Genomic DNA, 27,760 nt, shown 5'->3' on the forward strand with positions numbered 1-27,760 from the left:
CAATGCGACCCATAGTGTCCACGAGAGGGAGCTTGCACGAACCAATTGGTCAACTGATTGACCGATACCTACAACCCATAGTACAGTCAATGCGGACTTATGTCAAAGACACGTCCCAATTCTTACAGATATTACAACAACTAAAGTTGGATCCAACAGAAAAACTAATTTTATGTACAGCTGATGTATGCAGTTTGTACACTAGCATCCCCCATGATATGGGCATTGAAGCGATTGAATCTGCACTTTTGAATTCAGAATTAGATCATGATTTTCAGACCTTTTTGATGGAACTGATGTATTTCATTCTATACCATAGCTATTTTAAAGTTGATGAAACATGGTACCAACAATTAACAGGCATGGCTATGGGCAATTCAGCAGCCCCTGTGTATGCTAATATATTCATGCAGTGGTATGAAAACCGACACATCTTCTCCAATAATGAATGGACGCAAAACCTGAAATTACTGATTAGATATATTGATGACTTTTTCATTGTATGGACAAACACACAAGATAAACTCTAGAAGGAACTAACCAAATTCAATGAGATTGATCAAAGAATTCAATTAACATGGGTCATGTCAGATACGACTGTGAATTTTCTTGATGTAAAAGTAACCATAACCACAGAGGGATTCATGACCGACTTATATGTTAAACCAACAGATCGAAACAACATGTTGTTACATTCAAGTTTTCACCAACCTAATCTCATCAAAAACTTACCATTTTCACAGATGGCCAGAGTCAAAAGAATCACTTCAGAAGAAAATACTCTCAACACCAGACTTAGTGAAATGGCCAACAAATTCACGTCCAGAGGTTACCCACAATCTCTAGTAGATGAATCAAGAAAGAGGATTGATCAAATTGAAAGAAAACAGTTACTAACTACTAAAACCAAACCTGAACAGACAAGAACAGTAGTAGTATCTAAATACTCCACTTCAAGCAAAAAGTACAGACAAGCGATAATGAAACATTGGTCAATTCTTAACATTGAGCCGGATTTCAAACAATCTTTTAGAGAATCTCCGATCTTTGCATTCACTAGATCAAAGAATCTAGGAGAAATTCTTCATCAGAAATCACAGGACAATACATCATTTACAGGAACTAAACCATGTCTTAACTGTGGCAACTGTAACAGTGTGATCCGAGGCAACACAATCTGCCATCCCTCCAAAGGTTACCCAATTAAACTGAGAGTTAATGCCACCTGCGAATCAAGCAATTTGATATATGGCATCAGATGCCCATGTGGAAAAATGTATGTGGGAAAAACCGAAAGACGCATAAAAGTGCGGTTAACTGAACACAGATCCAACATACGTTTAAAAAATACCAAATCAGCATTATCGTTGCACTTCACAGAAGAAAATCATAATATATCCCAAATCAAATTCATAATTCTGGAAACCATTCAAAAAACTGAAGGGAGAAACAACACTAAATTCCTATTGATGAGAGAGAACTCTTGGATACAGAAACTTTCTACCCAGAAACCAATGGGGCTTAATGAAAGAATAGAACTTGCATGTTATCTATAAATCTATGTAAATTGCTCTAGAAGACTGCATCTTGTGGATACTGAGTGTTGTTTATGTATACATCAGACACTTATACTCACACACACTTTTCGCTTCCTATCGCCTTTCATTATGGCTATATACACTAAAACACCCTACGATCAACCCAAACCTACATGGTTGGAATCCCGACTTCACCTTAAATAGTTTTTCACAAATTTTTCGTAGTAAATATATTTTGCTACTAGTTTATATATTTCAATGTTCTAAAATAATTATTACCGTTTTTTATTTTTTATTTCGTTCTGGCCAGAACATTATAATACTATCGTGCACATTCAGTTTGCACGTAAGAATACACGACGATGCGTCCAATAGTCTGTCTTCCACTAGTGTTGCGTGTCACACGTCACATGACCGGAACCTTTCTTTAAACAATCGTGGATATTGCCGAACCGTGTACCAGCCCGTACCTACGAGAGGATTCGTGTGGAACCGTCATTTCCACATACTAAGGTCAGTAGATTAGACGTGCGCATTAGTACGCGTTAGCTCAGGACTACATTCGTGTATTTCTTCAAGAACCATGTTTGTAAGAATTGCGTTTTTACTCGTTTTTCTACAGATTGTATTCCAATACTGGATACTCCAGGCATGTGAGTCTGAGTAGACCCGTACTACTTATACCTTATTTCCATTTTCTTCACAATGCATGCTATTTATGCAATCACGTAACTCTTTTTGAGCACTCACCTCACACAATTCTCGTTTTTAATCACTAATCGCCACATTGTTTTGTTAATACATGCTATATAATTGATCATAACACTGACAATGCGTTATTATTCTTGACAGTGTCGTTTTCCCTGACGAAGGGCATATTACTGCATGCCCGAAATGCATTGGATACATCATGATGACAATGTCTGAAATGTAAAAAGATGACAATAATTATGCAAACTACAAAAGAAATTGATATATAATGGATTATATCGAATGTCATTGAAATTAAACATTTAATGAATGAATTGAACTTCAGAGTGGAAGTCTTCTTACAAACGGAGACAACTATATGAGTGCCTGTGAAGGGATGGTTCTAGAGCATCTCTAGACCCACTTCTTGAGCTGTACACTGAACGTCGTTGGACTCTCGACGTTATCTTCTGGTGCACCGACAAACTTGACGAATAAAGAACAAAAATAATTAGAAATAGCAGTGCATTTATCCCGTTAATCAACTTAAGTTGATGGTATGCCAGTAAGAGGCAGCAACAGCTGCCAGTCCTGGAAACCTTGTTGAATTCTGTTGAAGAAGTGAATCTGAGGTTTCTCTCAGAAACTCCAATAGAAGAACATGTGTTGACTGTTACTGTGTGTAATGTAGTATTAAAAGGTGTGCCTTCAACTCTTTCATAAACTCTAATAGAGTTGAGGTTGGACTTCACAGATAAGATCCTGGGTGCACAAATGAGGAAAGTCTGTTACCTTGCCTTGGCTTTTCTTTTTTGCCAACGCATACAACAGATCACCAAGGAATACTATTGGCACAAGAGGATCAAGGTGCACAATGGAGGAGAATGGGAAACACAATAAAAGAACAAGGGATAATACAGATAAAAGAATTAAATGGCATCCAGATGGATGAGTGGGGACCAAGGCGTGGATGAGAAAGTAAAATGTGGCAGCAAGTGGGAGAAATACCTGAAGCAAAATAGATAAAGCCAGTGAAGCACAATTCGGATAGGAAAGGGTAGCACGACACAAGTTAGATTAGCGAGAAGGTGGATGATAGCTTTGTCACATAGGATGGAGGAGCCAGGGCCAAGCTAAATGAGACTGGGGAGCTAAGCAAAAGACAGGTGTGAGAAGACAGATATGCATGCAGTTAATGAGAAAATAGACAAGACCAAATACAAATGACAGAGTGGAGTGTAGCACCAGCCAGATGATCGAGGGCAATTATGAACAAGATGGATGAGAGAGGCAACTGGGGCAGAAGAGAGATAAGGGAGGATTTGAAACGCGTTACATGCATGAGAGTGAAGGGACATGAAGGATAAGAGAAGGGACAGCATACAAGACAGAAGAATGATTGCAAAGTGGGATAGGATAAGGGGTGAGGTGCAAGATGTATTTTAGGATAGCGAGGTTGAAACCAGATGAGAAATGAGCAGGGGACAAGCGAGGTGAGCAAGGGGATCAATACACAGAAAGAGAGAGAGACAAAGTGGGAACAGGTACAACAAATGACAATACAGCAAAGCACAAGAAGTATGAGGGGGTAGTGTGGCACACACTGTATTGTAGAATGCAGTGGGATATAAGCCAGATAGGTGTGGACACTAAGTCATAAAAAAATGAAGCAGGGTGCTGAGACATTTCAATAGATTAAAGGGAGGGCAATAGTACCCAACAGCGTGGGAAGAGACAAGCTGGTTGAGGGAGAAACTAAATTACAAAATACATTATAGGGCCAGAAGAGCATGATACAGATGAGGGTGGAGAGAGGAACCAGCCAGTCAAGAGGGGAGCAGGGGGTTATTCAGAAGACAAAGACAAGCACAATTAGAAAGACAATTTAGGTGTGAGGCAGAAAAGATTAGATACAAAATAGAATGAGGCAAACGAGATTAGATATAAAATGAGATAAAGGAAAGAAGAACAAGCCACATAAGTGGCTGTACATAAGGGAACGGAGCTGAAGAGTACACAATATCTTTTTGGATATTAGGAGAGTTGCAGGTACTAGTCAGAACCCCTGTGCTTGTCTGTTATGCCTAGATATGAGATACATGAGTCCCATATATGGAACCATGTGCCTAGCTTATCATATATGACTGCATCACAGAAATGTCAAATGAATGAAAATTAAAAGTATAACAAATCACTCACATGAATCTAGAGCAGCAGCAGATTATATTTTGGTGAAGGGCATATCCAGTGTGTACATAGGGGTATGGTTAGTTTTAATATATTTAGGAGAGCTACGGTGAGCAACATTAAGGGCCTCCTTCACCAACTAAGATAGTCCTTTAGGAATAATGTTTATAGAAAGCTCACACAATCAATGCCTCTGACCAACATGTTTATTACGCTTGCAGACTTGGTCCTTCGCTGATATACTCCTCCAGAGGAACCAGTGCATATTATTCAGTGATTCTTCTAAAATGCATTAAAACATGCAAAAATTATGTATTTATCTGTGCAGACAAAGTCGCCCATTTACAGACAGTCACAAAACAACACTTCTTTGCAGTAGTATTGCAAGATTTATGTTTGTCTGTTTGAGAGCCACAATAAAATATAAGCAACTTTGTAAAAACATAAGTACAACATTCTCTATTGGTCGTCTATAGTAGATGTTCAAAAAAGTTCTGGCATAGTGCGTGCACACACCTTGGGTTACTTGCAATACATTGTATTTTCTTGACATGCTTTTGGATAAGGCAGTTTAAATAATGTTGGCAATGGCTCAATAAAGAAGAGTTTTTTGGGTATTTTAAGTCAAATGTAATTTAATATAAAGGTATTAGCTTTGTGTACCAAGATGGAGTGCTCTTCTCAGGCCTAGTGGTTCAGTTGCCTCCAACAAATAGTTCACCTAGGCCCATATTTATTAAGTCTTTGGTGATGAACGGTGATGGATTGGGCCCAGATCTTTTGACTGGGTGCGAGTGTTTGATGGGTTCAGATGCTCCGTCCATCACCATGCCCTTTTGTACCGCTTTGTTCGCCATAAGTTGGCAGGGTATGCTCAGACGTGAGTCCCTTGCTCACTTTGCCACTGGATTCAAGCAAGCCTGGCTGAAGACGGCTGAAATGCCAGAAACGGGTCCTAGGAAGCTTGTTTCCGGTCCAGGGAAGGCATGGCTTGGCAGTTCGGGCTGGACTGTTCCCATGAGGCACAGGGTCAGACTGATTTATTTATTTATTTATTTATTTTGTGTATTTATTGAGCTCAGTCCTGTCACCCAGAGGGCATCCTGGCGCTTGAACTAGAGCAGTGGCACTATTCACTTACACAGCAGTTTTAGGGAACAAGTGCCTTTTTAGCGCTTTCTGAACGGAAGGTAGTCACTGTGGCTTCTCAAGGAGAGTGGCAGAGAATTCCAACATTTGGCCGCTGCCACACTGAACGAGCGGCCACCCATCCTGACTCTCTGAAACCGCGGGACCACCAGCAAATGCGCAGAAGAAGAACGTAAAAGTCGCGGGGCAGCGTACCAAGTGAACATGTTCTGCAGCGGTATCGGGCCCAACTGATGTACTGCTCTAAACACCAAGCAAGCGGCTTTGTACATCACTCTCAGATGTACCGGGAGCCAATGTAGCTCTCTCAGAGCCAGGGTCGAAGAACTGGACCTAGGACGTGAGAGTGCCAGCTTAGCGGCCATGTTCTGCACTCGTTGTAACTTCCCCACCAGATGTTTTGGGGCCTCCAGAAGCAGCGCATTACAATAGTCTAAGCGACTAAGTATTGTCCCACGAACTACTTCCGGTCTGGCTTGGGCGGGGAGAAGGGGCAGAACTTTACGCAACATGCGTAACAGCATCATGCACGTGGACGTGGTTTTATTAACGTGTAGGTCAAGCTGCAAATTTGGGCCGAAGATCACCCCCAGGTTGCGAGCGGATGCCGCAGCCAATACTGGCTCGGGGAAGGAGGCAGGCCAAAAGTTCACTGGAAGTGCCCGCGGGATCCGATCTAAAGAACAGTGAAGGACCTCCGTCTTGGCACTGTTAAATTGTAAAGAGTTGGCCCGTAACCAGTCTGCTGTGGCTGTCATGCAGCGATGGAATATCTCCAGCGAGACCGCGTTATTGCCCTCCAAGGAAAAGACCAGCTGGGTGTTATCAGCTTAATTTAAAGCCGAGACACCGAAGGACTTTATGAGCTGGACCAGAGGGCGGAGGTACAGATTGAAAAGTATTGGGCTGATGGCCGAGCCCTGTGGCACCCCCTGCCCTACTTTCCTTGGCTCAGAGCGAAAAGGAGGAAGCGAAACCAGCTGTTGCCGACTGCCAAGATAAGATATAAGCCAGTCTCTTGCAGCCTCTGTGACCCCACACTCTTCAAGTCTCCCGACAAGGGTCCGATGGCAAACCGTGTCGAACGCGGCCGACATGTCGAGCAGCACTAAAAAGGCTGCCCTCCCACTGTCGACCCACGAACGAAGATTGTCCAACACGGTTACAAGCGCGGACTCCGTCCCGTGCCCGGGGCGGAAGCCGAACTGTGCCTCATCGAACCAACCGATGTTTTCAAGGAAGCCTGAGAGCGAGCGGGTCACCCATTTTTCCATGATCTTAATAGGAAAAGGGAGCAAAGATATTGGCCGATAGTTGGAAAGGCAGGTCGGGTCCAGTGTTGGTTTCTTGAGCAGTGGAGACACTACTGCTAACTTCCAACACTCGGGGACTGATGCCAACTCCAGGGACTGGAGGCAGATGGAATGCAGCGGTCGAAAAAGTTCAGCATGAAAAACCTTCCAAAATTTGGGAGGCAGAGGATCACGCGGAGAGCCCGAAGATACCATGTTTGCCAGACTGCAGAATTCCTCAAAGGAAGGACGAGGAAAAGATTTTAGTTGGGGTCGACTGGAGAAAAACTCCGGAGCTCCCAGACCAAGAGCTGGGGTGCTCAGCTGGGGTCGACTGGCTGGACCGTCCGGAGCTCCCAGACCAGGGCCACAGGCACTAGTCTGGGGTCGACTGGGCGGGACAACCGGAGCTCCCAGGTCAGGAACTACTGTTGGAAGATGCAGTTCAGTCGGCTAAGGTCGACTGGCTAGCCCGTTCGGAGCTCCCATGCCAGGACTAAAGCCAACTGGCTGGGGTCGACTGAGCGGGCTCACCGGAGCTCCCAGACCGAGAGCGTCGGGCAAAGGGTGTTTTAAGCCCTCTAAGATCTTAGCAGTTTTCTCATCAAAAGCACCCGCCAAGGAATCGCACAGGGCCTGTGATGCGGGGACCATATTAGCCACACATAACGGGTGGGCCATGTCCCTAACGATCTTAAACAGTGCTTGCGATTTGTTAGACGCTTGGTTCAAGGTGGATTCCAAAAAAGCTGCCTTGGCGAGCTTAATCTGAGCTTTGTAGCCCTGTAGTGTGACCCTGAACAAGGCTTTTGCTGATGGTAGATATTGCTTCCTCCACGCCCTCTCAGCACGTTTGCAGTTCAGCTTCAGCTGTCGAAGCTCTTCCGTATACCAGGGAGATGCCCTATTTATTCTCCCACGAGACTTCCGAAGAGGAGCAACCTTGTCCAGCGACTCAGTAATCGACTGGCACAGAGTCAGGTAACTTTCCTCCACTGAGTTACTCAGACAGTAGTTGTCCGGGAGTAGAGAAGGCAGAGGAGAGAGCCTGAGTAGTCGTGACCAGGGTCTACCCAGTTTCGTCATTCCAACCCCGGCTGGCTCCGGAGAATGGTCACCTAAATGAAGGGAGAAGGCCACCAGTGCGTGATCCGTCCAGCATTGGCGTAAAATATCGGTGACCACAGCTAATTGGGCGTCAGCAAAAATCAAGTCGAGGATATGACCTCCCTTATGAGTCGCTGAGACGACCAGTTGCTGCAGCTGAATGTCACCAAGAGCCTGACAAAGTGTTGTAAACGCTCCGTCCAGTGGACCCCCCTGCCATAAGTTGAAGTCCCCCAGGACCAGCAGCTTAGAATGAGTGTTGGATAAATCATATATTAGGTCGAGAAAAACCGATAGGGAAGGTACTGAACCCGGAGGTCGATAACAGAGCACACCAGAGAGCACCGTTCTCTCTGGGGCTCTGAAAGAGAACCCCATCAGTTCGAAACCCGCCACCTCACCTATTTTAAGCTGAAAAAGTCCCAGTTCCTCTCTATATATGATACCAATTCCACCACCTCGGTTCTTCAGCCGAGGGGTGTGGAAGATTTTAAAGCCAGGGGGGCATGCAAGTCCCAACTCAACTAGGCAGTCCTCCCGCGTCCACGTTTCGGTTAGAAACAACACGTCCAGCCCCGCGGAGTCAATCTGAAAATAAATTTCTGTATGATGCTTGCAGAGCGACCGCACATTAAGCAAGCCGCAAGACAGAGATTGGGATGGAAGAGCAGCCATAGTCCTCTGGGGCTGAGACGCCGGAGTCGGTCTAAGTTCCAGAAGAGCAGCCCGGGAATAGACTAGGGGAGGAGAGTGCGGAAGCCCAGAGGAAACGGCCCTATGCGCGCCCGTTGCGCGAACGGGCGCAAACGGGCTTACCTCTGGCACACCTCCGGCGCGCCTATGGCGCGCCCGCTGCGCGTGACCGCTGCGCGCTTGGTCCCCTATTCCTTTATAGTATTGGACCGAGCAGAGGTCCGCCTCCTGCGTCCCTTGACCTACTCAAGATGGCGCCCGGCGAGCTGACAGACTTCACCCCCACCCAAGATGGCGGACGGACCCGGTAAACTCACTCTATCCCGCCAGGTACGGGTGTAGTGCAGTTATTAAGTGCAGGTAAGCCTACCAAAATTCCCCGGCCTACGGAGCCGACACCAGAAAGACAGTGCAGTAAAAACGAGCTCTAGAAGCTCAGTGCGCGATGACCAACAACGCGAGAGTTTAAAAGCAATAAGCGCACTTAAAAGAGTGTTGTAGCAGCGATAAGCGCGTAGGCAAAAGTTCTGGCCTGCTGATGCACCACGGTGTCTTAAATAAGCACACCAAGTGCAGAGGTCCGCCTCCTGCGTCCCTTGACCTACTCAAGATGGCGCCCGGCGAGCTGACAGACTTCACCCCCACCCAAGATGGCGGACGGACCCGGTAAACTCACTCTATCCCGCCAAGTACGGGTGTAGTGCAGTTATTAAGTGCAGGTAAGCCTACCAAAATTCCCCGGCCTACGGAGCCGACACCAGAAAGACAGTGCAGTAAAAACGAGCTCTAGAAGCTCAGAGCGCGATGACCAACAGCGCGAGAGTTTAAAAGCAATAAGCGCACTTAAAAGAGTGTTGTCGCAGCGATAAGCGCGTAGGCAAAAGTTCTGACCTGCTGATGCACCACGGTGTCTTAAATAAGCACACCAAGTGCAGAGGTCCGCCTCCTGCGTCCCTTGACCTACTCAAGATGGCGCCCGGCGAGCTGACAGACTTCACCCCCACCCAAGATGGCGGACGGACCCGGTAAACTCACTCTATCCCGCCAGGTACGGGTGTAGTGCAGTTATTAAGTGCAGGTAAGCCTACCAAAATTCCCCGGCCTACGGAGCCGACACCAGAAAGACAGTGCAGTAAAAACGAGCTCTAGAAGCTCAGAGCGCGATGACCAACAGCGCGAGAGTTTAAAAGCAATAAGCGCACTTAAAAGAGTGTTGTAGCAGCGATAAGCGCGTAGGCAAAAGATTTGCATATGGCCATGTCTGAACTGGGGTGGCAGAGTGGGCTAAAGAACGGTGATGGATTAAACCCAGATCTTTTGACTGGGTGTGAGTGTTTGATTGGTTCAGATGCTCCGTCCATCACCACCCCCTTTTGTATGCTTTTGGATAAAGCAGTTTAAATAATGTTGGCAATGGCTCAATAAAGAATAGATTTTTGAGTATTTTAAGTAAAATGTAATTTAATATAAAGGTATTAGCTTTGTGTACCAAGATGGAGTGCTCTTCTCAGGCCTAGTGGTTCAGTTGCCTCCAACAAATAGTTCACCTAGTCCCACATTTATTAAGTCTTTGTGCTAGTGCAGCGTATAGCATGATATTTGCTATCCAGCGCAAAAGGTGATCTACTAAGAAAACTTGATGTTTTTTATCAAACACTAAAGCCTACATGAAACAGGCACAAGCAAGGGGAAACAAGCTAATTTCTATAACAAAAAACATCTTCCATGTGTGCTGCAGGGCACAGGAAACATCCAATGCACTTGAGTAGTCTGATGTTTTCTGTGCATAGTAATTTGTACTGGTAGATAACACACAGTGATCTCTGCATCATGGTGTGACGTTATGCATCAGGCGAAGAAACATGTTTATGATTCAGCACATGGAATTACTCCACCAGCAGACCAATTTTCCAAGATATGGCACTGCTCGGTAAATCTGAATACTGCACTGCGTTGTCTGAAAAATTAGGAAATCTGGTCATTAGCTTACTGATCCGATCAGTTAACGAAACATTTTCCTTAGCCAGATGTATAAATTTGGGCCATGCAATCTGAGAAGATGTGGGTACTGAATTGTACTTCAGTCAAATTGATATCTGGGTTATCTGTGTGCATCTGGAATTAAAAGTGGTTTGAGTATATTCAAGGAGGGTATTTTTGAATGTTAAACAGCTAATTTGACATGGACGACCCTTGTCATACACCACACCTAGTCTATTCTGTTCATCCCTTTTATGGATAAACAAAATTAATTAGATTTACCGACTGTGGCTACATTCCTTCTTTGGGCCTGATTCTGATGCGGTTAGGAAGATCTCCTAACGGCATTTGCTCCGTCCAAATCGGATCGGGAATATGTCTTTCCAACAGACTTGGAAAAGTTTCCAACCGACGGAGTATGATGCGAGTTAGGTGTTTGGAATATCCCAATCCAAACTTGATGGCATTTGGAATGACCGAGCCGAACGGAGCAGAATTGTATGTGTCTACGGGCCACGCTTCCAAGCGACAGAGTACGATGCTGGGTTTGGACAGCATTTCTGAATCGTGCCGTCTGACTCGAATTGGCAGTCAGAATCAGACTTTGGGGGCCTATAGTGGGCCCCCCTGCAACTGGAGCCTTCCAAATCAGGCCCATGAGTCCTCATTTAAGAGTCATGCACAGTGTGGCAGGCACCAGGGGTGCCCGCCACAGGGTGCCTGATTTTCCCCAGCTACCCCTTTCTTCAATGGGAGCCTATACAGTCGGTCGGAACAAAGGCTCCCATTGAAGTCAACGGGAGTCCAACCAAATCGTATCTGGAAGCATCCGGATGCATCGTACTCGGTCGGGTGGACTCTCCCGATCAGATTAGTTTGGAAACCATTCCCAAATCCATTTGGTCAGGAAGCTTTCCAAAACGCATCAATGTAGGGCTCTTAGTTTTTTCCAAAAATTAAACATTCATACAGGAGTTGGATTTAACATAATCTCACATTTTAGCAAGCTGTAAATGTATGTCTACTGTTTGTTGGTGTTACTGTCTTGCACACAAGAGCATATAAAGATCATGGCTACTTACTGCCTCTGTGTAAGCTTCAATATTCTGTTCTTCATGTGCTTCAAGCAATTTCTAATAGAAAAAACATATTTTGCAATTACATATTATTTTATTGTAGAGTGGACATTCTAGAATCCATATTTAAAGGCATTTGTGCTTTATATACATTATCAATTAATAAGTTAGAAGGAAACTAGATAAAAAAAGGGCCAATCCTAAATTTGGTTTCTTCTTTCCAGCATATTGTGCTGTCTACTTCAGTGTAACCACATGTAAGTAATTTTACATTATATGCAGAATTCCAATTCCAACTTTTCCCACTCCACATGGGTTTTGCAATTATTCCATTACCATCTTCTTTGTTGAAAATCACAAGTTATGAAAAACAGGTTACAAGCAAGCAGATAGGGAGATTAGTATATTAGATTGCATATGCCACGCGGTTCAGATAGCTGCAGCTACAATTAACAAAATATGCTCATTCTCTTCAGCACATATAACTGCAATTCCAGGATTGAGTGGGGCATTTGCTCTGGGTTTTGGGATGGTCAGTGGTCACTCAGCAGTACCAAAGGTGGGTACTTTTGCTTGGGTACAACTGCTTTCCAATGGAATTCAAATAACCCTTTTTTGTTCACTTGGCTCATACATTTCAAGACATGAACACTAACAGTGAGAGGTGGTCGAGGGTTTGGAACTCAAGAATGAAGGAGACAAGTAATTACACTCAAACGCAATGGTCCATCAGAGCTATATATTTGATTAGGCATATAACTTACTTACCTAAAGGAAAGTAGGGCAGCCAGAATTAGTAAGCGCACAAAAAAAATTCACCTGTGATTGTCATTATGCCCAACCTTGAATCTCCGTCTCCTCAAACTCCAGTCTGCCATCTGTATCAGAGTATGGCTTATTACCATGATTGTGACTTTTTCTGTTTGAATAGGTATCACACAAGAACCACATACCACCATCTTGCGGCACAGTTGTTCTGAACACAGCAGTTAAACATACTTGCTTCAGACACATCCAGCTCCTGCTTAGAGAAGTCTACACAAACGCCACTAGGGATGCTTACTGTGATGCCTATTCATTCTTCCCGCCCCTCATTTCTGGTCATCTCTCTCCGACTGTATTAATCACCATCAGTAAGAAGAGTCACAATCATTCATTTGAGATGCCAGTGTTACCAGTTTAAAAGTTGTACTTATAATGGCTTAAAAAGAACTGAGTGGCCCTCAGAGAATGTGATAATTCTTTTTTAGGACCGCTGTTTTGATTAATGTTAATAATGATCCAGTCATACTCAAAGACACCAACTTGCATGTTATTTAAGTCACAGAGAAATAGGTTGTTATGTCCAGGGTAAATGAGCTATTCATCTTGTGCTCAAATTACCAGTTGGAGTCTTCCATGTTTGTTCAAGCGGTCAACAACATATGTCATGTACAGTTTGCACATACATTCCTAATTTGGTTTTAACATATCGAAGAAAATTGCAGTTGTTTTGCCTGCCAAAATGATGGCAATGGCAATATTGTGTTAATTCTCCGGCACGTTTTTTTGTCTGTTCATTTTGTGACTGTAAGTAACATTGAATTATGACAACGAGAATTACTTTTTTGTTTATAATGGGGGTTTACATGAGTGGTTGTTGATTAGTATGAGTGACTATATGCATGGTACCATGTATGTCACAGAATGTGAATCTTACGCATCATCATTGTGAGATGTAGAAATAATGTAGGAAAGAAAACATGCAATATTTATGTAATTCATATGTCTCATACAAAAAACATTTTGCCCTGTGAAACCTAAATAAACTACTTCAATCAAGCCTCACTCTTTGGGCACTCCTTCCATTCTCACCAACTCAATGGAATCTAGATGTTATCTTCAACACTACTCTATTGATCTCTATAAAGGTTAACCATCACTCCAGATTTAAATTTGCACCACAAGAATTGATTTCAAAATTATCTGCCTAATGCAATTGCATGACTCAGCTCCAAACTATAGGTCCACCTTATGCATTAGAAACCATCTGACCTGCCAAGCAGAACAGTCTTACACTGCTCCCATCATGAATAAACAGTTTGGGGAAAAGGTCTTACCACCTCCAAGAGCCTCCCTTTTTACCCTCTTTTGTTTCATCTACACAATGCCACAAACAGAAAATATTTCCAAAAGCAATTTAATAGCCAGCTCTTCCTCCAAACATGTGAGTGCTGAATTAATTATTGGACCTTCAGTTCTCACCTCAAAGCATTTGCTCCTGAATGATTTTCCTTACCTTTTGTCCCATGCATTATAAAGTCAAGTTAGTAAGTCACTCCTTATAGTGGGTCCACCCTCACTGTTTTATGTGTTTTATAACCGGATTGTGATGATTTGACAGTCCACACTAGAAGCCAGAAACATTTGGAGGTGGTTTCCCATAAGTTTCGATGCACTGCAATGGGTAAAGATATTGAGGTGGTTGTGAAGACATTTGTTGCTCACAGTTTAAAGTCAATGAAAGGAATCTTACAAACCTTTACTGTCAGCAAATGATGACGAAATCTTAAATATGCAGATGATGACGAAATCTTAAATATGCAGAATGTAAAATGAATTGCACTTCTGAGAAATTCAACCCTTTCTAGTTAAAAATAAGTTATTATTTGGGAGAAGCTCCCATTCCCTTTCTTGACAGGAAATCCATTAGCTGCTGCATATCCGAGATCTGACATTGCCTTTGCGACCACAGTATGTGAACCCCAGGGTTTGTGTTTTTCCCTAGTGTTATAAAAAAAAGAATTTTGAAGAAGGAACGGTTACTGAACAGGTCAATGCTTAAATACATTTTGGATGAGTTGTGCTCACCTTCAGAAGCTTACATTCCCTTGAATCTGAAAAAGCAGGAAACATTTCTTCATATTTTTCTACTGCGAGCTGTAATAAACAAAAGCAACTGTCTAAATATACCTTACCATAGTAAGCTGGCGTTTATTTTTACTAACATTTAAATGCTAAAAAGTAAATATATTTTCAGTTATGAAGTAAAAAACACAACACAGTTTTCTCTGGACCAGAAACATTCAAGTACTAACATAACATACATAACATTTGGCTTTCACTATATAGCACTTTTGTGGCCTAAAACATGTTTTGGGCATAGGAAGAGGATGCTCCCCAACTTGATTTGCATGGCTGAATGAATATACATACATATTGTGGGACCTAAGTGTTGGGTGTCACATGTGAGAGCTGGAAGGGTTAGTCAGGTTGTTCCGTTGCAGACTTTGAGCAGAGCTTACACATCAGTGATGTGGAAGGGTTTACATTACAGGAGTCCTGGTTTATACATACCATCTTCCTATTAATCTCAAAAGTCTGATTTTGTAGCATCATTTTCTGTGGCAGGTCATGTTTGTGTGCCAAGCTCAGATGGTTGGAAACCTGTAGGGCTTTATTGCTTTTGGAAAGTCTACGTGATTGTGCAGGTGTCTTAATGTTGAGTTTGGTTCTACATACCACAAACGAGGTTCTACCAAAGCAACACTTTCTGAAAAGGTGATACTAAGCAGACCTACTCTGGATGTGAGGGTCCTTCTTGGGCAATAGCTGTGAAGTTGGTGCTGTAAAAATATTGGGTCAGAGGCACGGATGGCTCAGTGGGTGATGCAAAGTGCTTCGAATGGGGCACAGTGTAAAGCTGCAAGCCAGTGAAGAGCTTAGAGGGCTGTAGCAAATTGATCATTTGGAACTGGTATGGAAGCTACGTTTAAAAAGCACTGGACTCTGTTGAGTACAAAAAAGAGTGCTCCCAAACTCATGGACATGGTGAACAGTCTTGTGGCCGAGCCATACCAGGTCAAGATTCTTGGGGTAAGACTTGGTGTATTTAAACTTCTTTCACTCACTAGAGATATCCCAGTTGTCTGAGAGGAATTACATCCTGTTGGGTATATGTTAAACCTCATCTTTGTACCACCACCATCTAATTTGTGGAAATTAAGAATGTTACATCAGGGGCCTGAATGGTCCACTTTTTACTTTCCTTCTTTCTAGCAAGTCATATCCCCCTACGCCCCCCACTATGGGCCTCCAATTGATATCAGCTAGGCGCTTCCCTGCCTAAATAAGTTATATGTTGAGAAAGCTTTATTGGTTTTTGGACTTATCTGATTATCTTACATTCCGTCACCTGATCCGGAAACAATTCTAAGTGTTTACGAGTTACTTCTAAACAACCACTAATCAGACAATTGGTAGATTTGGGTTCATGACAAAAACTTCCAAGAGACCCAACCAAGGATTTATTCAGTCAGGCCACCAGGCAGTCAGAGGAGAGATGGTGCCGGGCTTATTTGGAAAAGGGGTGGATTTCATACTGATTACAATGTCCATTCCCAGCTAAATCCATTAACTTTTGTAGTTAAAGTAATCAACTATCTGAGTAGGCTATAGATCTATTTAAAGTTTTAAGAGTTCGAGCATTCTCTGGTTCTAAGAGATGTTACATCCTCCACCTGGGCTGTCAATGCCACCTCTCCTTTCCAAGCCCTGCCAATAGTCCTCTCTGCCTTGCTCTATTTCCAATACTGTCATGTGCCTATTAACTCTACAACTGCACACAGGCGTTTCTGATAGTTATTACCAATAGTGAAGCGTTGTACTTACTATTGTCTCCCAGCGCCGAGACGCCTAAGGGCCTTTGTTTGCGCTTTAGAAATGTCATTAATAATAATAATAATAATAATAATAATAATAATAATAATAAGTCAGCATTACTGGACAATACTGTCCAGTATTATCTGTATTGAAGGCAACTGCCCAAACAACTGTGCCCAATTGAGCCTCAAGGCTTAGGGACAGATGTAGGACCATTTTATTTTGCGCCTCGCAATTAGCCGCAAATTGCGAGGCGCCAAATATAATGTACAACAGTGTGTTTAACACTGTTTGCAATTCCCAATGGGTTCACAAATTGAAAGGCTCATGAAAATTAATGAGCCTCTCGCAATTTGCGAGCCCATTGGGAATGACAGGCCCTCCCAGGGTTGGAGGCCGGCTGGGCTGAGCAGACCACCATGTCATGGACTGCTTCGAAATAAAGCAGGTTTTTTATTTTTTTTAATGCAGTTCGTTTTCCTTAAAGGAAAATGAGATGCGTTTAAAAAAAAATGTAAATTAAACGTTTTTGTTTCATTTTTTAAGGGCAGGCAGTGGTCCCACCCCTTAAAAAATATTTTTCCATACATTTGCAAAGGGAAAGGGGTCCAAGGGACCCCTTCCCAATTTGCGAATGCATTAAAACCTACTTGAAGTAGGTAGTAATTGCGAGCGTTTTGTAACCGCAATTGCAGTCGCAAAACATTAGTACATGGTTTTGAATAGGCTTTGTACATGGCCCATGATATTTTTGCAAACCCGTTTGTACATGCAAAAACAGGTCGTACGTCTGGCCCTTAATCCTTCATCTCTATGGGGTTAGTATTACAATGTAAGGAGGCTCTAATAAAACACCTCCTAACAAATTTAGGACTTGATGGTTAAATCCAACTATTATTTATTTGCTATCAGGAGCAACCAATATGACCGAACAATACATCTAACAAAATGGATAACTCTCGAATAACTTTGAGACTTTGCACAGAAAGGAAAATGCTACTTACCAGTATGCATCTGTTCTTGGCATGTAGAGCTGCAGAGTTGTACACTATGCATAGATCGCCATCTGGTGTTGGGCTTGGATGTTTGCATGTTGTTTTTGTCTTCGACGAAGTCTTATAGTCACGAGGTTGGTGAATCCTCCTTCGGTCGACAGTGCGCATGGGCTTTGGCTCCATCGTTAGATTGTTTTGCCAGTAGGGTTAGTTGGAGTAGTGAGAAATAGAAAGATGTCCATGTGTGATGTATCTAATTAAGAGAATACCTGATCAGATAGAGGTATCCGGGGAGGGGGGTGGGCGTGTACAACTCTGCAGTTCTACATGCCAAGAACAGATGCATACTGGTAAGTAGCATTTTCCGTTTGAGGCATATGAGCTGCAGATTGTACAATATGCATAGACTATATAGCAGTATCCTCCTTAACGGTGGCTACCTGCACCTGTTGTAGTTTGAAAAAGTGCTTTTAATACAGCCTGGCTGACACTAGCTTGTAGTTTTGCTTGCACATCTACACAATATTGTCTTGTGAAGGTGTGTTGCGTGGCCCAAGTTGCTGCTTTGTATATGTCATCTAGGGGAATGTTCCCTAAGAATGCCATAGATGCCCCTAGTATACGTGTAGAGCGAGCTCTAGCGGGAATGGTTAACGTGCCTTTGGCTTTAAGGTAGCACATTTGTATGCATTTTACAATCCACCTTGCAATTCCTGTTTTGGATATAGGATTGCCCTTATGAGGTGGGGAGAAAGCTACGAAAAGTTGTTTGGTTTTCCTAAAGGATTTCGTTCTTTCAATGTAGTAAAGTAATGCTCTTTTAACATCAAGGGTGTGTAGAGCTCTTTCTGCCTCTGAGTCTGGCTGAGGGAAGAATACTGGTAGTTCAACAGACTAGTTTAAATAGAAGGCAGACACTACTTCGGGTAAAAATGTTGGGTTTGTCCTAAGAACCACTTTGTTATGATGGATTGTAAAAATGGTTCTTGTATGGTTAATGCCTGGAGTTCGCTCACTCTTCTGAGAGATGTGATGGCGACTAAAAATGCTACTTTCCAAGTAAGGTACTGTAGTTCACATTTGTGTAATGGTTCAAATGGAGGATCCATTAGTCTGGTAAGGACTATATTGAGATTCCACTCTGCAGAGGGTGGTGCTTTTGGTGGGATTATTCTTTTAAGTCCTTCCATAAAAGCTTTGATCGCAGGAACTCTAAAGAAAGACAAATGTTGTCTGTTTTGCAAGTAGTCCGTTATGGCAGGTAAATGTAGTCTTATAGATGTATACGCTAGGTTACATTGTTGTAGATGCAAAAAGTAACAGATGATGTTTTGAATGGAAGCATCCAGTGGGTCAATTTTGTTGTGAGAGTAATAAATGACGAACCTCTTCCATTTTGCTGCATAGCATGCCCTTGTTGTAGGGAGTCTAGCTTCTTTGATAACGTTCATACAGTCTGGCGGAAGATTAAGGTAGCCAAACTCTATGATTTCAGGAGCCAGATCGCAAGGTTGAGCTGATTGGGTTCTGGGTGTCTTATCTCTCCATGGTTCTGAGTAAGAAGCTTGGGTGAGAGGTGCAGCTTTTGATGTGGTACTACTGATAGCTGCAGAGTTGTGAACCATGGTTGCCTTGCCCATGTTGGAGCAACGAGGATCATTGTGAGAGAATGCTGGTGGAGTTTCCTCACTAGCAATGGAATGAGTTGGAGAGGCGGAAAAGCGTAAGCAAATTTGCCTGACCAATTCATCCATAGCACATTGCCTTTGGACTATGGGTGTGGATACCTGGATGCAAAGCTTGGGCATTTTGGTGTGTGGCGAACAGATCTATGTCTGGATGTCCCCACATGTGAAAGAATGGAAGAAGAACTTGAGGATGAAGTTCCCATTCGTGGATCTGTTGTGTTTCACGGCTGAGCAGATCCACTATTTGATTGTGTACTCCTGGTAGGTGTTCTGCTAGGAGGTATATCTTCTGTGGAATGGCCCATCTCCAGATGCTCTGTGCTAGACGGGATAACTGGAGCGAGTGTGTCCCCCCTGTTATTGTATATAATACATTGCTGTCATGTTGTCTGTACGGATTAGGACAGCTTTGCCTAGGAGTTGAGGTTGAAAAGATTCCAACGCTAGAGAGATTGCCAATAATTCCAGGTAGTTGATGTGGAATTGCTTTTGTTGAGAGGTCCATAAATCTTGTATGGTATGGGTTTGTAGATGTGCTCCCCAGCTGGTGAGCGATACATCTGTTGTTAGCACAATCTGTGGAACTGGCTCGAGGAACGACAACCCTTTGGAATGGTTTTTTGTGTTCCACCACGGCAGAGAGAGCGATGCGTGCGGTCGTCCACCAACACCAGATCTGTTAGTTGACCTTGAGCCTTGTTCCACTGATGTGCTAGACATTCTTGTAATGGGCGCATTTGCAATCTTGCATGAGGGACGAGAAAAATGCAAGATGCCATCATTCCTATTAGCTGCATGAACACTCTTGCTGGTACTGAGTATTGTGGTTGAAATCTTTGAACTAGGATTTGTATAGCATTTATCCTGATGGGATTGGGATATAGTAGGGCTGTGGAAGTATTCACTGTTGCCCCTAGATATTGTTGGATTGTAGACGGTTGGAGATGGGATTTGCCTACATTTATTGTGAATCCCAGACTGTGAAGCAACTGTATTGTCTGTAGTGTGTGTTGAACACAGCTGTTGAGGGAGTTTGCTTTCTTGAGCCAATTGTCTAGGTAGGGGAAGACATGAATTTGTTGTCTTCTGAGATAGGCTGCAACTACCCCGAGGCATTTGGTGAAAACCCTGGGTGCTGTGGTGATTCCGAATGGGAGCACCTTGAACTGGAAGTGTTGACCATCTACCACAAATCTGAGATACTTCCTGTGAGCAGGATGTATGAAATGTGGAAGTAGGTGTACTTTAAATCTATAGTGGAGAGAAAGTCGCCTTGCTGTAGTAGTAGAAGCACTTGTTGTAAAGTGACCATGTGGAAGTGGTCTGATTGAATGTAAAAGTTGAGCGGTCTGCGGTCCAGCATTGGTCTTAGAGAGCTGTGCTTTTTTGGCATTAGGAAATAAAGAAAGTAGACTCCTGTGCCCTGATGAAGTACAGGAACTGGCTCATTGCATCTTTTTGTAACATTGCTAAGACTTCCTGTTTGAGGCGCGTTAGGAGTTCTAATGACATTAGACGCTGTCTTGGAGGAATGTTGGGGGGTGTCGAAGTGAGTTCCTGGCAATAACCATACTGGATAATCTGTCTTACCCACTTGTCTTTGTGATGGAATTCCAGACAGGTAGGAACTGTGAGAGGCGTCCCCCGGCAGGAGTGGGATGATCGGGGGGGAAAGCGCAGGGAAGACATTGTTTAGTGTTAGGGGAGTTGCAGGTGTTATTACCTCTGCCTCTATCCTTATTGTTGTTACCTCTGTAACCTCCTCTATTGTATCCCCTAGAAAAGGAGCCCTGGTTGTGACTTTTATAGGATGATGTGGGGTGTTCTGATGTATTTGTTTTGGGACTTGCTCTATAAAAGGAGCGACGAAAGGAACCTCTGGCAGATGGTTACTGTAAGGCTCCCATAGACTTGGCTGTTTCTGTGTCTTTTTTAATTTTCTCTAAAGATGTGTCGACTGCAGGTCCAAAGAGGTGCTCTTGATCAAATGGTTGATTTAGAATCATTTTTTGCACCTCTTGCTTAAACCCAGATACCCTGAGCCAGGCGTGTCTACGTAGCAGAACACTAGTATTTATTGCACGTGAATCGGTGCCTGCTGCATCAAGCGCACATTTGATTGAAGTATTGGTTATAAGTTTGTCTTCTAGCATAAGGTCATTGGCGTTGTCCTTATATTCTTGGGATAGATGTTGAATGAGCTTTTCCAGCTCATCATAGTGAGCCCTATTGTATCTTGCTAGAAGGGCTTGTGTGTTTGCTATATTCCACGATTTAGCAGCTTGAGACGCCATACGTTTACCTGATGCGTCTAATAACTTAGATTCTTTGTCGGGAGGTGGTGCGTCACCTGACCCGTGGGAGTTTGCCCACGGCAATTAGCAACTACTAGTGAATCTAAGGGGACTTGGCCCTTAATGTAGATAGGGTCACTGGGAGCTGCCTTGTATTTTTTATCTACTCTGGGGTTAAGAACCCTAGCTCTAACTGGGTCTTTAAACACCTCAGGAGCATTTCTAAGAAGGCCTTGTAGCATGGGTAAGACACAAGTAGATTTTTGTGGTTGGGCAAAAGTCTCCAATAAAACATCCTCTTCTACAGGGTCTGAATGAAGTTTGACCTTGTGGTATGTAGCTGCTCTGTTGATTAGCTGGGCAAACCCCACATTGTCATCCGGTGGGGATGGTTTTAAGGGATAGAAGTCCGGATCATTTGTTTGATCCATATCAGTGTTATAATCATGCCATGGATCTGGTTCCTGTGGTGAATCATCAGGATCTAATCGCATTATGTCTTCATCTAATTGCCCATTCCTTTGTGAATTTTCACTATCCTCTGATTGTGGAGAGTGTGGTGGCGAAATAATTAAATTAGGGTTAACTGGTGGTGGAGGTGAAGGAGGTGGTGAAGTCTTAGTAGCTATATGAATCTTCTTTGGAGGAACTGGAGCTTGTGGCAAATGTTCTGGTTTCCTCTTTGTAGGCGCCTTTGTGACTATGTGACCAGTCTTTGTGTGAATAAAGATAGTAGTCTGTTTTGGATCCGCAAAGAAAAGCTCTTCGGGATCGATAGGCTTGCTTGGCGTTGAAGATTTGTCTTTGGGAGCTGTTTTGGGATGTTTTGGGACATTGTCCGGTACAGCATCCTTTGCCGATTCCGAAGTTTTCGGTGCTTTGTCTTTTGATGGACTTGGCTCTGAAGCTTTCGGTGACAAAGTCTTTTCTGTGTGTTTCGGTGCCGAAGATTTGTCTGTGTGCTTCGGTGCCGGTGGCTTATCCGGCTGCTTCGGCGCCGATGCTTTATCTGGTAGCTTTGGTGCCGATGCTTTATCGGAGTGCTTCAGTGCCGAGGAATCCTTTGGAGATTTTGGTGCCAAATGTTTTCCCGGTGCCGGTGGAAGAGGGCATGGCAACTAGGATGACTGAGCTTTCGGTGCCGAGGGTGTTTTTTCGGTACCAGATGGTTGGCTCGAGCCAGATGTCTTTTGTTTGTTCTTCGGTGCCGGGGGTAGGGTGTTCGGGCTCAGGTTCACACCATACTAAAACTTCGAAGGCCAAGGTGTTACCGGAGTCATTGGCGTGGGCTTGGTCGGAGCCGAGGTTTCAGTACTCACGTCCTTTTGAGCTGGGGTGATGTCATCTTCGGCGTTGGAGATGTCTACTTCGGAGTCTGGAATCTCCTCTGGCTCCGGAAGGTTATCGGGACCTGGATGGAAGATGTCCGGAAAGGAACCTGTGCCTCGTATGTTGCGACGTCGAGCTAGAGGATCCCAGATGGTCTTTTTCAATTTAAATGAGAGGCAAGCTTCACAATCGTCCTCTCGATGTTCCGGTGAGAGGCAAATATTGCAAATTGATGGAGGTCCGAGTGTGGAAACGTAGCACCACACTGTGGACATTTTTTAAATGGAGTCCATTCCATCGACATCCATCTCTATCGGTGCGTGTAGGCCCAACAGCCCGCGTCGAAGTTCGCAGGCGTCGAAGTGTAATTGAAAGTTGTTGAGGGTGAGCGTCGAAGGCACGCAATCGAAACAATACCGTTGGTTAACTGTGATTGTGCGTCGAAGGGGGTTCGATAACGATACCGATCCGGAGCGCAGCAAGTCACATCCGAACCCGATGGTGGAAAAAAACAATCTAACGATGGAGCCAAAGCCCATGCGTACTGTCGACTAAAGGAGGAGTCACCAACCTTGTGACTACAAGACTTCTTCAAAGACGAAAACAACATACAAACATCCGAGCCCAACACCAGATGGCGATCTATGCATAGTGTACAATCTGCAGCTCATATGCCTTGAACATATGGTTTTGTCTGTGTAGGAGGTGGCTTAATATATGATATACACTTATTCAAGTGGTGCACCTTGCACTTATCCTGGCAATCCTTATGGTGATTTTAGTGGTCTCTGATAACCATAGAAAGCTCTCAAAGTGGTAACTGTGGAGAGCAACCTTCAGGGTTATCTTGAAGGAGTGTTAAGCAGCTTGTTTTACCAGTTCAACACAATATCACTATCACATTGATATATCTCCTACCTGGATATATCAACACAATACACAAGAACACTTGAAAAGCAATCAGGTAAGTAGAACAACATCCAGAGGTCTCCAGAGGGAGACCAAACCATATACTAAGAAAGTGGAATGCAAAGGAAAATGGGACTCTGACCAGAAGACCCAGAGGAGCCGAGGACACAAGGAACCACCCCAGGTAAGTACCCAGGAATCACACTGAGGCTGGGGGCAGAGTGGAAACACAGCTGCGTGGTCAATGGAAGTCAATTGAGTAGTCACGGTTGCCGTTTTGAAGAAGGACGACCCTTCCCAGAGGACCTCGAAGAACACTTTGGAAGACAGAATGTTGGAGAGCAACCCCACACGTGGATGCCCTAGGAACTAGGTTACCTACACCAGGGAAGCTGGGTACATAGGGGTGAAGTGATGTCAGAACCTGTCGTAGACAACAATGGATGACTTCAAATATGATGCCTCTGGAGAAGAATGTGAACTAGTCCAGTGGAATCCAAGGGTGGATTCTAGAAGTGAAGAACCTGCAAGCAGAGGGACAGACTCTATGCCACTCCGAGGTGACCAGGGGGCACAGAGACACAATGCCCACCAACGTCAGGAGGTTCTGAGGAGTCAATGATGTCCTTGTCGCTACAGATGAGAGGGCCAGGAGATGCTGAGGAATACCAGGATCCGTGAATAAGCTTTCCCACATTGGATGTCGGTGACTAGGTGGTCAGTGTCCGACGAGAGTACCAACAAGTCTTGGTATCCGCAACCAGCGCGGAAGACGATAAAGGAGAAACGTTGAGACCAGCAAGGTCTAAGGAACCAGCCAACAGCAGGAGAATCAGAGCAGGCCCCAAGCAAGCAGGGCAGCCCATTGAAGCAAGAGAAGACCCTCAGAAGGACCCACAGGTCGAAGACACAGGAGTCGCAAGAGGACTTCCAGCAGCTCACCAAAGATGAAGGCCCACAGTACGGAAGATGCGGTGAGGTCACTAATCTTGGAAGAAAGAGGTGGTGGAGGCTGGATCTTCTTGCAGCCTGAAGATTTCTGGAGTGCAGAGCCGACAAGCCTTGGCAACAGCAAGTCAATGCAGTGCACAGGGATTTGGTCCCAGCGGTTTCGAAGAGGAATACAGGCCTCAGAATTTCAGAGAGGACAGGTTAGGCCTCGAGTGAGTTGTAGAACCACGACCTGTGCTGCTGGGCCTCAGGAAGTCTGGAGGATGACAGGAGCAGCAGACCGGTCAGCTTTGTTGCAGTGCCTGCAGATGGAAGGGGAGTGGCTCTTTCACTCCAAAGGAGATTTCTTTGGGTGTCCTTGATGCCTGCAGGCCTGTTGAAGAACTTGGCAGAGGAACAGACACAGACGATGAAGAATACTTGAAGAACAGCGAGACCAGGAGCAGCAGGAGTCTTCCTTGGTGCAGTCTCGGTTCCAGTCTCGGTTCCAGTCGAAGTCCGACAAAGCCCAAGTGTCCATACGATTGAAAAGCGACGTAGTTTCAGGGTTGAGTCTTGTCCCATGATGACGAAGGAACCACCCATGGCTAATGCCCGTAAGTGCCATAAGGAAATTGTTGGAACAACTCTGGGGCCTTCCCAGAGGAGAGGCTGGACAGAGGGGAGGATATTACCATCTCATTTGTCCAGTTTCACGCCAGACCGGGAGCCAAGGGCTCCCTGAGCTGGTTCAAACTGGAGTATGCAAGAAGGGCACCAAATGTGCCCTTCAAAGCAGTCTGGTGGCGCTGGCAAGCGCCCTAACCCAAGCTCAATACACTAAGTCCTCCTTGGGAGGTGGTCACACCTCCCTGTGACAGGAAACCTATTTTTCTACCTTCCCCTGCTCGAGCTTGGCTCAGCAGCAGGAGGACAAAATTGTGTCTGTGGTCGGCAGCAGCACTAGCTTGCTGGCAGACCCTGAAAGGCTGTTACCGGGTCTACAGGGGGATCCCTTAAGGAGCTCCCGAGTGCATGGGATCATACTTACAACACTGGATACCAAACATGACCAGGTTTGGTGCAGGCACAATATAGTTAGACATCTTGTAATGAATTATGTCCATCCTATGTCTAAAAATGGTTGACTGCACTTACAACGCCTGGAGAATCGACTCTGGGGTTTGTAGTGGTGTCCTGCTCATTCAGGGGCACTCTCACACTTGTAACCAAGCACCTTGCCCCCAGGTCTAAAGAGCCTGCCATAGGAGTGACTTATAGGTTTTAAGAGCAGTGACCACAGATATAAGGAAACTCATATCTGTCGTGAGGAGTGTAAGCACCAACTCACATAGGCAGTAGTGGCAGGCATGTAGTCACAGTTTAAGCGGACTCCCATGGCAGAACCTTTGCACTCCTGAGGCGGAAAGCCGGGAGCTAGACAACACTGCAACATTGCATTTTAAAAAACTGTTTGTACTATTTTGTGTATAGTTCGCTGATTTTAAGAGCACTACTCACATTATTATTTTCACGGGACCCGCTCCAAACTCCTAGCACAGCTGCCCTTGCGCTGTCAGTCAACGCCCAGAAACCATAGCGCCATTGCCGGCGTGCCGATAGGCCACGCCCCCTTGGAGGCCACGCCCCCCCTCAGAGCAGGTACTTAACCGCTGTTTTGAAGCGCTGCCTGCCAGAACCTTTGCACTCCTGAGGCGGAAAGCCGGGAGCTAGACAACACTGCAACATTGCATTTTAAAAAAACTGTTTGTACTATTTTGTGTATAGTTCGCTGATTTTAAGACCACTACTCACATTATTATTTTCACGGGACCCGCTCCAAACTCCTAGCACAGCTGCCCTCGCGCTGTCAGTCAACGCCCAGAAACCATAGCGCCATTGCTGGCGTGCCGATAGGCCACGCCCCCATGGAGGCCACGCCCCCCCCTCAGAACAGGTACTTAACCGCTGTTTTGAAGCGCTGCCTGCCAGAACCTTTGCACTCCTGAGGCGGAAAGCCGGGAGCTAGACAACATTGCATTTTAAAAAAACTGTTTGTACTATTTTGTGTATAGTTCGCTGATTTTAAGAGCACTACTCACATTATTATTTTCACGTGACCTGCTCCAAACTCCTAGCACAGCTGCCCTCGCGCTGTCAGTCAATGCCCAGAAACCATAGCGCCATTGCCGGCGTGCCGATAGGCCACGGCCCCTTGGAGGCCACGCCCCCCCCTCAGAACAGGTACTTAACCGCTGTTTTGAAGCGCTGCCTGCCAGAACCTTTGCACTCCTGAGGCGGAAAGCCGGGAGCTAGACAACACTGCAACATTGCATTTTAAAAAAACAGTTTGTACTATTTTGTGTATAGTTCGCTGATTTTAAGAGCACTACTCACATTATTATTTTCACGGGACCCGCTCCAAACTCCTAGCACAGCTGCCCTCGCGCTGTCAGTCAACGCCCAGAAACCATAGCGCCATTGCCGGCGTGCCGATAGGCCACGCCCCCTTGGAGGCCATGCCCCCCTCCCCGCATAAAAGTATGTGCCTACACCGTACGCGCAGCGGGCGCGCCTAAGGGAAGCCCGTCTGGGCCCGTCTGGGCCCGTCCGGACCCAGGCCCAGGGACGCTGCTCGGTTCACTTCACAACCGTTTGGTTTACACGAGTGACATGCTCCAGGCTCTTCACCCGGAAAAAAATCCGGAGTGTCGCTATATCCATGGTGAAGGTAAACCTTTTGTCAACTGTACACGCTGTAACCCAGTTAGTCAGCCCCCGGGTAAGACTGGACCACAGATAGGCCTTCTTAACTGCCGCTCCCTCCCCAAACATGTGCATGAAATCAACCTGCTGATACAGGATCATGGTCTGGACGTACTGTTCCTCTCAGAAACCTGGCTCTCTACTAGCTCAGATTCTGACATTGTCATCGCCCTTCCCCCAGGCTCTCTCATTCAAGCACTGCACAGACCCAGAGGGAGAGGAGGGGGCTTGGCAATAATCTACAAAGAACACCTTGTCTGTAGAATCAGCAACGCCAACATCGAAGATTGCGAAAGCTGCCATTTTGCCATTCAAACCTCCCCGGTACATTCCCTTTCAGGATTGCTTATCTACCGTCCTCCGGGCACCCCAGGGACATTTCTTAATGCTTTCACTGACATGGTGTCACAATTAGCCTCCTCCGCCCCCAACTTCCTCATTGTGGGCGATCTCAATCTGCACTTCACAGACCCCACAGATATGACAGTATCCGACC

General features: G+C 44.9%; 1 protein-coding gene across 2 annotated transcripts in view; it reads right to left on the minus strand.

Annotated features, from left to right (window-relative positions):
• The window catches only part of NAPB (NSF attachment protein beta), a 251,238-nt gene that overhangs the window by 16,922 nt on the left and 206,556 nt on the right, over positions 1-27,760 (minus strand). For both annotated transcript variants that reach the window (XM_078649504.1, XM_078649505.1), the window contains 2 exons: positions 14,563-14,631; positions 11,719-11,769 (listed from right to left, as the gene is read on the minus strand). In XM_078649504.1, the coding sequence (XP_078505630.1) occupies positions 11,719-11,769; positions 14,563-14,631 (120 nt within the window). The remainder of the gene's footprint in view (positions 1-11,718; positions 11,770-14,562; positions 14,632-27,760) is intronic.

Source organism: Lissotriton helveticus, chromosome 6, assembly GCF_964261635.1.
Source record: "Lissotriton helveticus chromosome 6, aLisHel1.1, whole genome shotgun sequence".
NCBI classification, from domain to species: Eukaryota; Metazoa; Chordata; class Amphibia; order Caudata; family Salamandridae; genus Lissotriton; species Lissotriton helveticus.